At 38.1% G+C, this 12,803-nt stretch overlaps 1 protein-coding gene across 1 annotated transcript in view; it reads right to left on the bottom strand.

The window, feature by feature from the left end:
• The window catches only part of DNAH7 (dynein axonemal heavy chain 7), a 261,259-nt gene that overhangs the window by 119,645 nt on the left and 128,811 nt on the right, over positions 1–12,803 (bottom strand). The window contains exons 30-35 of the mRNA XM_067548990.1: positions 12,174–12,323; positions 10,673–10,855; positions 9,007–9,183; positions 8,550–8,681; positions 5,814–6,038; positions 2,738–2,935 (exon numbers count right to left, since the gene is read on the bottom strand). Coding sequence (XP_067405091.1) covers positions 2,738–2,935; positions 5,814–6,038; positions 8,550–8,681; positions 9,007–9,183; positions 10,673–10,855; positions 12,174–12,323 — 1,065 coding nt within the window. The remainder of the gene's footprint in view (positions 1–2,737; positions 2,936–5,813; positions 6,039–8,549; positions 8,682–9,006; positions 9,184–10,672; positions 10,856–12,173; positions 12,324–12,803) is intronic.

Raw genomic sequence — 12,803 nt, 5'->3', positions numbered from 1 at the left:
GCTCCAATTTTAGTATAATGTGTGCAAATCACAACAGATTATTTTTGAGTTAATTAACAATGTGACTAAATAGATCCTAAATATAATAATCAAATATGAATTTGTCAAATATAGCTATGTGGCACAGCTTGTTAAAATTGCTGCTGTTCCTCCTCCAGAATGCTCAAGTTCTAGTATTAATTTGTACACCTGTAACATGAGTTTCACAACGTCAACACAGTCCTTTACATTGATTTTTACCCCAGGTACCATGTGGGAAATTCTAGGACAGAATATACCTCTCCATAATCCATGGACAGGACACAGGACACTGTTTCATTGGCCATCTGTCGCTGCTATTATGGCCTATGATGGGATGGACCGGTGGCCACCAATTCAGGGGCTTGGGGCTACTGAATCTGAATAAGCACTCATTCAATAGCTCCTCCCCCAACCCACTCTAATGGCTCTTTTGGTATTTATTCTGGAGTCAGTGCAGAACACCACCTCTACAATGCATGGGGAGGATGGGGCGGAAGAGAGATTTCTCTCCTGGCTAGTTTCAAGAGGTGTAAGTAGTAGAAAATATTAAACAGGTCCCCCCAAAATGAGGTGAATTTCACCCTTCGAGGACTCAATAAATTGGCAGGATTGTCATTCTCTACCCAGGGAATGTCCAGCATAACAGAAGGAGGTCAGGAATAAGAGATATTAGCAACATTTGTTTGAAAAAGCCTGTATTGTGCAAATCAGCACTTGTCAAAACTACTATACTTCCACTTTCACCTGTAATAAATTTCAGCAACAGTATTTCAGAACTTTTCTTTGATTATTCAGTTACACTTTCCTAATATTTTATCAATATGACAACATAAAAGTTAAATTAAACAATAATTTATGAAAAGCCTATTATATTCCTAAACTGAAAATTAATTTTTCAGTGTTGTTAATGAATAAGTGAATTTATAAAAACCAGTATCAGCACTAATGAAAAAAGCCACTTTTCTGAATGACTCCAGTCTAATCTCAGATAACTTTAGCACAATGATTAATTGCGTTAATAACAATTCAGTTATCAGGGGAGGGGAGAGTGAGAGTGAGAGAGAGACAGAGAGAGAAATGTTTGTTGGATGACAATAAATCTTCAGAGAATTTTAATAGAGTTTGATTGAGGTCATAAAGACACATGTCCTAAGTAATGAGTCTATAACTTTGCAGCTGTGTTGGTCCCAGGATATTAGAGAGACAAAATGGGTGAAGTAATGTCTTTTATTCGAACAACTTCACCCATCTTGTCTCTCTATAACTTTACCTCATGGATAATTGAACTTAACTCAAAGCAGCTTTGCTCAGGTAAAAGCAATCCTTTAATTTTTTTGTTTAATACTTGCACTCCTAAAGATAAGCAACACTATTGTGAAAATAATTCTATTTTTATATTTTTCCATAGTGATCATAATAACTATAGAGTACATATAAAGCATTCCGATAATTTGTTTAAAGACCAACAAAATTCATCTCTACACCAAATAAACAAATCATAATATATACTGTAGTAGATAAACTCCACAGTAAATAGTGACTGATTCTTCCAAGTTGAATATACTATACCAGCTCAACTATAAGATCTTTTATTTTTTCTTGAAACCGTGTTTATTCTCTATTTTTAAAAGTCTAATTGCAGAATCAATGTGTATTGTATGTCATTATTTTGCATCTCAGCTGCATAAAGTTTTGGATAAACAAAGTCTTGATAGACAAAAAGATCTTGTTTTTTACCACCTTGTAAAGTTCCAGTAAACAGAAAGCATACTTATCAAGAAATCTGAGATTTAATTAAGCACTATATAATAGACTATTTGCTGGAAGCAATCCATAGAATTATTTTGACAAAGAACAAATCATGTTTTTGTCAGTCAAACCCCCATCGGCTTCCCGCAAAATGAGCCTATGCCCAAAAAGTCATGTCAGATGGTATTTGCTATCTACTCTGCACACTCACTTTACTTGGTGAATTAGTAAAGTTTACACAGTTGCACCAATGATACACTAGAATTTTAAAGGAACTTGTGATCACAATAATAGAAGCAAAGTTATAATAGAATAATATAATAGAAGCAATAATACAAAGTTAAAGTTTTATCAACATGTTCTGGTGATGCCAATAAATCACGAGACCAGAACTTAAGATCTCAGTTCAGCAAAGCACTTAAGTATGTGCTTATCTTTAAAGTTAACACTGCTTCAGAATGCTTAAAGTTACGCTTACATTCTTTGCTGCATCGGAATGGTTTTCTGAATCAGGGTCTAAGTGGTATTTTAGCAGAACCCCAAGCCAGAATTTCCTTGATCATATGTATTTTTCATAACACACTAGTATATTTTAATTTAAATTATATTTCTATGTACTGTATTCCCACCATATCCTTATTATTAATCTCACTGCCAATAGGGATGAACACCAAACTTTAAAAGCAGAGAAGACCAAGTAGTGTATCATGTATGAGGAGCAAAAGATTTTCTTTTTCAGCTTACATTTACACAGGATAAACACAGTACTGTTACTTGACCTTAATAAAAACTGATGAAGTTGTCTGAGCTACATATTTAATAATAAAACTAACATTATCCATAATTTCACATCTGAATATCCAGTAATTTGTTTCTCTATTTGCTTTTATCTACAATTTTGACAGTTTAGTCCTCACCATACACATTTTAAACAATATATAGTTTCAGTTTTTTAAAAAACACTTACAATAATATAGACACTTTTTCCAGTTCCTGTTGGCCCCACAAATATAGAAGGTTTTTGATGCACTGTCAGCAACTCCATTAACGCAGAGTATCGAATAGTATCCAGAGTTGGTACAATGATTTCATTAAACATCATATCTCGAGGTATGGGAGGAGCTGATTTGAGTGTTTCCACCCAGGGTTCCCATATTCCTGCTCCCTGTTTTAAATTATATGAATAGTCAAACATTAATAGTAAACAGTAAAACCAAAAAGCTCTGTATTAACATAGTGGACTGTATTATAGATGAACATTTACAGGATAATCACTACTAGAAGTTGTTATTTTAATGTTTGTTTCAGTATAAAAATTGGACTACACTTAAGCAGTTTTGTGCTTTCAATTCGGAGTACTTAAAATAAATAAATAAAAAGAACCAGCTGTTGGTCATGTGAGCAAAGATATAAAAATAAGGATTTTGTCCTAAATAAAATAAACATTTACTGGAACTTTTCAGGCCAATTTATCATTAGAGAAACATTATAATGAGAATTTCTTACCTGATAATTTTTTCTCTTTTAGCAGCTTCTCTTCTAATTCATCATTAATACATAATACCTCTCTGTGGTATTCAGAGTCTAATGTGGCTTGGAGACTCCAGGACTAAGCCCCACCGTTCGGCCCAAGTCACCATAGAAGTTCGTTAAAAGGTTCAGAAATACTTCAGCAACCGAAGAATGTGAAGTCCAGAATTGTTTCCTGGTTCCCTGTGGCATGTAGAGGCCAAGGGAGCACAATGTGGCAATTGAGTCTTTTAGGCCATGAAGCCTATATCAGTGAATACTGAGAAAAGAGCGCTCCCCTCAAATGGGAGGTCTTGTATGGACTGCTGCATAACCCTACACTCTGGATGTCCCTAAACCTCTCACTGGCAGAAGCTGAGACTGGATGACAGGGAAGGGATCACTTAATAAGTGCCCTGTTATGTTCATTCCGTCTGAAGCATCTGGCACTGGCCCCTGTCAAAAGACAGTATACTGAGCTAGATGGACCATTGGTCTGACCCAGTATGGCCATTCTTATATTCATTTTTAACATGGGAAGGGATTTCACACTGATCTCCTTGTAATCTCATGACACAGTTCCATGGAAATTGTGGAGCCAATCCAATTACTTTGCAAACCACTGCTATTGCTTTGTGTGACTCCATAGCAGAGTATTCATGTCCAGTATGGGAACAACCCATGCATGCTAAGAGATTAGACCTCGTTCTAAATGGCAGTTGTAATGGAATAACAGGATGTCTAAAGCCAATACCAAAGGATTGCCTGTACTTACTGGCTGGCATTTCACCACCTGATATCAGGAGGCAGGTAGCAAGCCAAAGGGACAGATCATGGCATATGGAAGATCCAAGGCATCCATTATATAGTCACACAGGAGTAATCAAACACCTTAAATCGCGAAAGAGTTTTATAACCAGTGTTGTGCCTTTGGATATGACAACTTGCAAGGCACGACTGAGATTATGGAATGAAAGACTATGTGCAGTTGGATGCACTGAAATACATCTGCAACCAGAGGAGGACCTTCTTGGAAGTGCCGATAATACTGCTCAACTTGGGGATGCCTGAACCGCCTGCACATGCAAACTGGCAAATCAAAGATTAATATAATCAAATAGGGCTATTCTAATGACATGAATATATACAAATGCAGTGAGGTGCAGACCATGGAGCATCTGCTCATTTGCTGACTGTTTTGGAAGACCTGTATGAAGGAGGACCTCACTGTAGCGATGGAATGAGCCATCACTTGTGCATGGTTCTGGAAAAATATCTAGTTTGTGACAAGGACACAAAGAGCAGAAGTTGCATGGGGAACAGAGTCCTAATGTACCTAATCTGTTCTGATCCCAGACTGCCTGAAGAGCTCCTTATGCTTTAATATGGAATCAAGTTTTGATGAGGGACAAGGGAGGCACTGAGCCCCTTTCCTGGCAGAGCAAGGGTGTATGTTGAAAGCCAGGCAGGCATCATTCCCATTACACTTCAGCCTGAGGCTGGACATCACTGTAGTAACAGGCTTCTCTGAATGCCCAGACTTATTGCAGGGTGGGGGAAGGGTCAGTGAGCCTTATACAGAGCACTATGTGAGTGCCCTGTGAGGAAAAAAGCTCCAGAAAACATTCCCTCAAAGTCGGAAGGAAAAGGAGAAAAGGTTAAAACCTTCATTTTTATACCACTTGCTCATCAACGGTACAGACTGCTGCCTTACAACAGATACACTTGCTTTTGTCTTTTTAAGACCTAGAGTCTTTGGAGTATACAAGACTTGCCCCAGAGCAGGTTGCGAGAGGTTCTTCTCTCCTTGGGAATTCCCATGCCCCTAACAGAGACTTCCCATGATGGAATCACAGTTTTAGGTGGGGGGTTGAGGCCCTAGCACAACTTTTTCATCTCAAAGCACAATGCCCTCGAAAGGGTCAACAGCTTTTGGCAGCAAGGCATAGTTCATCGTCACAAGCCCCATGACCTGGCAGAGCAAAGATCAGTGGCTTGAAGTAGCAGGGCATAGCTCACCCTCTGTGGCTCTCAAAAAGCTATCTATAGCACCTCTTAGACTTGGTGCAATGGTTGTACTGCTTGTCATCTGCTGGGATGAGGAGCAGAGAGACTCCACTTGACCCCACTGTACTGGAGAAATCAGAGCTAGCACCTCGCTATTCCAGTACTTTCTCAGCTAATGAGAGGCAGAAAAGTTGCAGGAACTGAAATGAAGTCATCACTAAAAGAAAATGAATTAAAATTCAAAAGTTATAAAAAAAGTGGTTGGGAGAAACTGAAATGTCAACTTGTTCCATCATCGGAAGTAGTAATTTTGGAGACCTGAGTTGATGGGCAGAACTTAGCCCTGGAGCAACAACAATGGACCGCCTCTGAAATTTCACAGGTGGGAGGTACTGTTACCCATTCATAATAAATGAGAGAATTTGTGCAGCAGAAATGATACCATATAATGATCATAGCGATACCATATAATCTTCAGAAAAGATTATTTCCGAATGGGTGTTCTCATTTTCTTCTGTAATCCTCACCTTTTTGATAAACCGATAGTCATAAATTGTTCCCTCTGTAGGAAATGGAACTGTGAATGTCTTTGAAGCTTGCTGATCAATACCATTCAGCAATTTATATTGTTCTCTTGTTTCCTCACTAATTGGTCCATCAAGTATTTCTCTCACAACCTTGTCAAATTTTAGTCGATCATCCTCTTTACAGCTAGCTCCTACAGACCAGGTCAGTGAAAAAAGGAAAATACCCTGGAGTGGAGGAAAAAAATATAAAGTAGTTCTTCAGTAGCTGTGTATGACCATATATCGATCCTTTGCTCACTGAAATCAATGAGATCTTTGCCATTGATTGCAATAGGAGCCGATTGGCCAAATGTCTTAATGTATAAATTAAACCAAAATATTATAGAAATAATAAAATATGACAGGGAATGTATTACACTGATATGACAGCACAATCTATTTTCTCTTGTGGCTTTCAGTACTTGACAAAAGCCTTTTATAGAAATGCAACATGTGATCTTATTTATTCATTGGTTTGTTCTTTTAAAACAGCAGTTCATTTCTTTATTTACTGAACACCAACAGCTCAACAAAATACAGAGAAGCTTGGCCTTCTGACTCAAGGAGCTTATATTCTTAAATAAATAATATAACATAAATATAATTTATAGGCCCTATTCCTCATTGCCTTACTTCCCCTTTGCACCAGGTAAGGGCCCATTCTGCAAACACTTAGAGACATGCTTAACTTTACTCCCATGATTGAAATCAATAGGGCTACTCACAGCAGTAAAGTCAAGAGTGAGAATAATTGTTTGCAGAATCAGGCTCTGAGCTGGAACAAAGTGGCAGAAGAGCAAGCTAAAGCCCCCCACTGGAAAGAAGACAACCCCTGAACAGGAGAATATTAAGCTGCTTCCCTTCTGTCCTGCACCAGCAAGGAGCACTATAGACTGACCTGAAAGCAGGGAAAATAATTTTTCAAATTTTATTTTCAATAGAACAACACTCTATGTATAACGAAAATTCCTTTGTTGGTTAGTTAAGCTAACATTCAAGAGTCAATCTATATCTATCATCAGCTGGACAAAGAAAACCTTGTAAAAACACTGCCAAAAATAAGTTACCATTACAGTGGGTTAAAAATGTATTTTATTTTCAGTGACTATTTTCATCAAAATTTTTTTGATTTCCGTTTAAAAACCAGGGGAAAAAATCTGTCGGTTTTTTATTTTGTTTTTTTCTATGAAAACCTGACCAATTTTGACAAGGACAGAAATTTTCCATTTTGTCAAAAGCCATTTTTGTTGGAAAAAAGTTTCAATGAAAACATTCTCAGCAGCTCTAATTACTACTGTGTTATATTAGTATCACACTGGGAAACTGCAGCTACTGTTCAAACTAATTGGTAATGAACAATAAATGATAAATTGAAATCTTTTCAAGATTCATCAGCATAACCACAAAAAAAGTGTGAACTATGGGCCACATCCTCAGTTGTCGTAAATTGTCATAGCTCCTTTGAAGTTAATGGAACTATGTTGATTTATACCAGCTGAGGATCTGGCCCTTTGTCTACTACACCAATTGCATCTGTGTAAGCAACAAATGAAGCTCTGTAGCTCAGAAGAACCTCATGCCAAAATCTTCAGTATTAGTGTCCAACATCATAATCAAGATAATTTGTGTCTTGCAAAATTGCTACTGTACAATCCATGTGTTTGGAAGTACAGTAGGATTATATGCACTGCACACTGAAGCACAGAACTGAATTGTATATGAACAGGTTCTTATCTACTTATAAATACAGTCTCAGCCTGCATTATAGTTAGAATGTACTGAAAGCATGGAAAAGAGCCTATGGCAGATGGTGATGATGGGGGCTCCTACAGACAGCAATTTGTGTCAAATAAAACATTCATAGGTTTGTGAGTAGGATTTGGGGCGGCACCCGTATTTTGCTTTAAGGTAGACTCTGACCCACTTGCCTTGAATTCAAGATGAAGCTAATGTCTGGGTAGCAAAGCTCACGCTTTGATAGTCCTCCAAGGCCACAATTCTCAGTTCTGCATTTTCCTGCCCTTCTACTTACTCACTTCCCACTTGTCTCCTATGCACTGGGAGCTCCCTGCTAGTTTATATACACCTGATCATTCCACATGGTCTGCTCTATTTCTGCAGTATTCAGCTCACCTCAGCCAAATAGTCCTAGAAGTGTCCATCCTAGCATGCTGCTAGATGGCTAGAAGGTCATACCAGAGTTCTGGTTAACCTCTGGTGTGACTACAGCAAAGAACATGATTTTGGGAGATGTACTCAAAATCATCATTGGTATGAAAACATCTCAAAGCGGTTGGCGGAGGTGAGGATCAAGCTGTGCAATGCAGGGCAGGGAGCACATAAAAAACCTAAAGACAGCCTACCAAAAGGCAAAAGATGGGAACTGCAAGTTGGCAACTTCCCCTCTACAGCTCTTACTACAAGGAGTCCGACCTGGTGCTCGCCACAGCCCCAAGTACAGAGCCAGTTGCTATAAAACTTACTGACAGTTTATTTCAGTAAATCAAACATGAAAAATTAAAATGTGTGTTAATTAAAAAGTACCTAAAAAGAGTTAACCATTTTCCCCAGACAGAATTTACAGGCTGTTTATTGTGATAACTAAAGAGTGTAGATTTTATTGTTTATGGATCCATTCATGGCTATAAAGTCCAATTTGGGATTTTCCATTATGTTAAAAAGATCAATATTGCCTACCTCAAGCCAAGAGAAAACATCACGTTCACTCATGGCTTTAATTTTGGCCTCATCAGCAAACTCATCCATCATGCAATCCATTAGATTCATTAAAGATCGAACTAAGTTTGTGTCTGAAGTAGGAGACAATTCCTGAAATAAGAGAAATGTTTGCTATGGCATATGTATTTAACTAATTGAAAATAATCCACTGTACATTTATTTATTACATAATACAGAGATGACAATAATCCTCTATGGTGTAGGTGCCAAAAACATATATTAGAGCAAACTAAAAATATAATTAAAATATAGATGAAAAAGACTATTCACAGGACAGAATTTCCAATATATATTATCTAAAAATAATACACATAAGTTGATAATGTTCTTTTGAAATGATTTGCTTGTTTGACAACTTTGAATTACAGGATACATGAATTTGTTTTGCTTTTCATACAAGCACACTTTATCCTACCTTTGCACATTTTCTAATGAACTCAACAGAAAGTGGGACCATTCGGTCAAACAAGCCTACTATAAATTCTTTATGCATAGAGCTGACTCCAGGTGGCATTAGATTTAGCCAAGACACCATCAAGGGTCTCCATCCTAACATGTGAGGCTCCATGTAGATCATGCCACATCTAGAAACCTGCCAAAAAAAAAGTGTATCTGTTAACTTGTGACTTCTGCAGTTTTTCCTGCTGAAAAATAATATCAAATGTTATCCTATCCAGATTTTGGGATTGTTAGAAATTGGAGACAATTATACAACGCTGAACATAAAGATGCATACACCTCATCTTGTCAGAGTGTGCTTTGCTGACCTCTGAGGAAAAATTCAAACCCAACTTCACCATTGACTGGCCTGGTGGGGAAAGTGGGAGGATTCTCTTCTTCAATCAATTTAGACCACAATAATTAATTTACAGAAGAGCATAAATTGACCACTAGTAGTACCTAGCCTGCTCTCTCACTGTTGATCTTTTATTCAGTTTTAAGCCAAAGTTCTTGATTGTGCCAGATATCCTGTTCTGTTTCCAATATTATATGAGCCACAGCTGATTGCACTTGCAGACTGGCACTGAGGAAGTTTACACTTTCTACTCCTGGGGGAATTCTGCACCAAAAAATAAAAAATTCTGTGCCAAAAAATTAAAAACACTGTGCACATTTTAAAATTCTACAAAATTCTGCATTTTCATTTGTCAAAATAACACAATATAATCACACCAGTTTCAATTATTTTGGTAATTTATTTAAAAATACCTGTCCGTAAGTATGTCTGTAACAATACAGACAACAAAAAAGATTCCTCCAGGAGTATAGAGTTAAAGAAACCACTATGACAACCCAGTTCCTGTTTCTCTGTTATGCTTTTGTTGGGTACCTCAATCTATGTGTGTCACACATGCCAGCTGGGCACTTCTTGGGGGAAAACTCTATCCCTCTGGTTTCAGACTCCCGCACCTCCTCCCCATAGAGCCCAGTTGTGCTCCCCCCCAGCCCAGACACCCGCACCCCCTCCCTCCTAGAGCCCAGACACCCACACCCCCAAACATCCAGAGCCCAGCCACGGGGTGTCTCCCTAACCCAGATATCAGCACTCCCTACCCGCCAGAGTCCTGGAATCCAGAAAGAGAAATAGCCTGATGCTAATTCCTAGGCTTGTAGAGAGTTTCATCATCATGCACACCACCTCCTTCCTTCAGGACATGCTGGGAAATTCAGCTGCCCGAACCCTCCAGCTCCACCTCCTCTCCAGCAAGTGTCCTGTATTTGCAAGCTGCAGAGACAGGCTCTAGCTGGTCCAGTGGCCCCTACTGTTCAGCAATTCTGAAGGGCAAAATGAAATTCTGCACAGAACATTAATTCTGTGCAAATTCTGCCTTGCACAGTGGTGCAGAATTCCACCAGGAACAACCTTCCCCTGAATATCCATCTGGTGGGTACAATAAGACAGTGAGCCAGAGGTCCCCATTGATTATTGGTTTTACCAGAATTTGCCTGGAATTAATTTAAAGATTTGCTTCATGGATGTTGGAAGTTGGAAAAGAAGCTCCTTCACAATATTAGCTTGCCAGAAACCTTCAGAATAATAGATTATATTGATAACCACTCTTTCAAAAATAGATACTTACAGTAGCAGGGGACGCAACTTCTAAATCCATTGGTTCAAAAATAAGACTCATTTGCTGTGACATCTGAATGATCTCTCCACTCATAAGACATAGTTTCTTGTTATCGTCCAGTACCGTATTCATATTCTCAATCCATACTGCGTCTACTGGTCCATCAAAAATCAACCATTTCCTGTCTGGTGTCTAGTTTACAGATAATATTTTGAAAAAATTCACATTTTAATTAATCAAGTACATCTGGAATATTTAAATCTAGTATATTTCCAGAAATCATAACTGAAAGGTCAAGGTTTCTCTGAAAATGCACTAAGAGCAAGGTTGTTGCATTCAGAATTCATTTTTGGAAAATGAACGTAACCTATGAATATTATCTAGTCTTAAAACTCTTTAAAAAGATATTCTTTTGTGGTCCTTAAAAGCTTTCTGCCACTCTTACTCAGGCTGAGCAGTATATTATTCCTCAAGTAATCAGTCTGGTCCAGATTCTGATACCTATAGTCATGATGAGTGTCATCTTGAAATCAATTGGACTACTAATAGAGTATGATGTTATTCAGCATGAATAAGGATATCCCAATTTGACATATTGGAGTTAGTGGGACTACTTGACGAGTAAAGTATATTCAACATGACTAAGTGTGCAGAATCTGGCCAGAGTAAGATACTACACAACATGTGTAAATAACCGTCAGCAGTATTCAGAGTATTTCCTGTGGAAAGTATAGGAAAGTACAAAGGGCCCACTCCTGCAAACACTTACAGTGTAGTAACTTGACTCATGTGAGTAGTTCCATCAACTTCAATACGTTACTAATGTGTTTCTGATGTGCTTAAATTTATACAGGGACAGAATCTAACATAGCAGATACCTAAAGTAACCGTATCTCTTTGTGGGCCAGATCCACTCTCATTGTACTCAGTGCAAAAATCATGAAGCTGTTTCCACTGAAATCAATGGTAATACTCCCATTCACGTCAGTAGTGTAGGAGCAGGGCCAAGATTTGGTTAAATTGCCAAAGTTTAGGGGCTACCACTGTAGAAAGTTTAAATACTCATCAGAATACAAATGACCATATATAACATCTATTAACATTCCTAAAAACCAGAGTAACTCTTTAGGAATAGTTTCTTCCTGGTTGCTACACAGATGTACACAGATGTAGGGGAATGCTGCAAGGAGCCTCCAGAGGAGTACTTTACAAGGAGCACAAGAAGTACTTTGCTAGGATTGTGCAGAGCCAGGCCAAATTGCAGTCCCTGCACTCAGTTCTTTACAGTCAGGGGAGCACAAAGAATGTTCCTTCCAATGTGACCAATGAGGTCACACAGTCATGTCTGGCTGCCCAGGGTGTACTAAGCTGCAATGAAAGTGTGTAGCAATAGATGTCTTATTACAGGTTTTCCATACAAGGCACAATCAAACCCTTACATGTCAATATTGTACATCTCTCGTAGAATTATTTTTACATAGATCACAAAACACTTTAATCTTGTGCATACCAAGGAAGAAGCAAATGCTCTAAAGCTCACTGCCAGGATGCCATCCGACCATTCATGTGAGACTGGATCAAATTGTCCATACAGCTGACCCATGGTTATAGACTTGGGATTTATAACAGTGATCTGAACCTTGTTTTCCTCCATCAGCCCCTAGATACACAAAAATAAAATGTATTTGATTTATACCAAGTTTAATTTATTGTGTCCTCTATTTTATTTTGGTTTCTCCTTTTTTATATTATTACATCTTAAAACTCCTAGTGTTTGGGCTAAGAAGGACAAGAACTAATCTGTGAACATTGAACTTTAAAGAAGATCTGAAAATATTTTAAAGAAAAATACCCTAAATGTATCATAAGGAGTGGAGGTCAACTTTTGTTACTAAACAATATCCTAATAAATGAAACGTAAAGAATGACAGCACAGTCCAGTGAACAAGGCACTAGATTGTGAGTCAAGTGATCCGGGTTCTATTCCCACACCTGCTGTGTGACCTTAAACAAGTTCTCTCACCTCTTTGTGCCCCAGTTTTTCCATCTGTAAATGGGAATAATGATGCCCTCCTTTGTAAAGCGTTTTGATATTCGACAGATGAAAATTACTACGTAAGGGCTAAGCACTATTATTATT

This window comes from Emydura macquarii, unplaced genomic scaffold, assembly GCF_026122565.2.
Source record: "Emydura macquarii macquarii isolate MOO-44397 ecotype Brisbane River unplaced genomic scaffold, CSIRO-AGI_Emac_v2 contig_1253, whole genome shotgun sequence".
NCBI classification, from domain to species: domain Eukaryota; kingdom Metazoa; phylum Chordata; order Testudines; family Chelidae; genus Emydura; species Emydura macquarii.
This window is presented reverse-complemented; position numbering and strand designations above follow the sequence as displayed.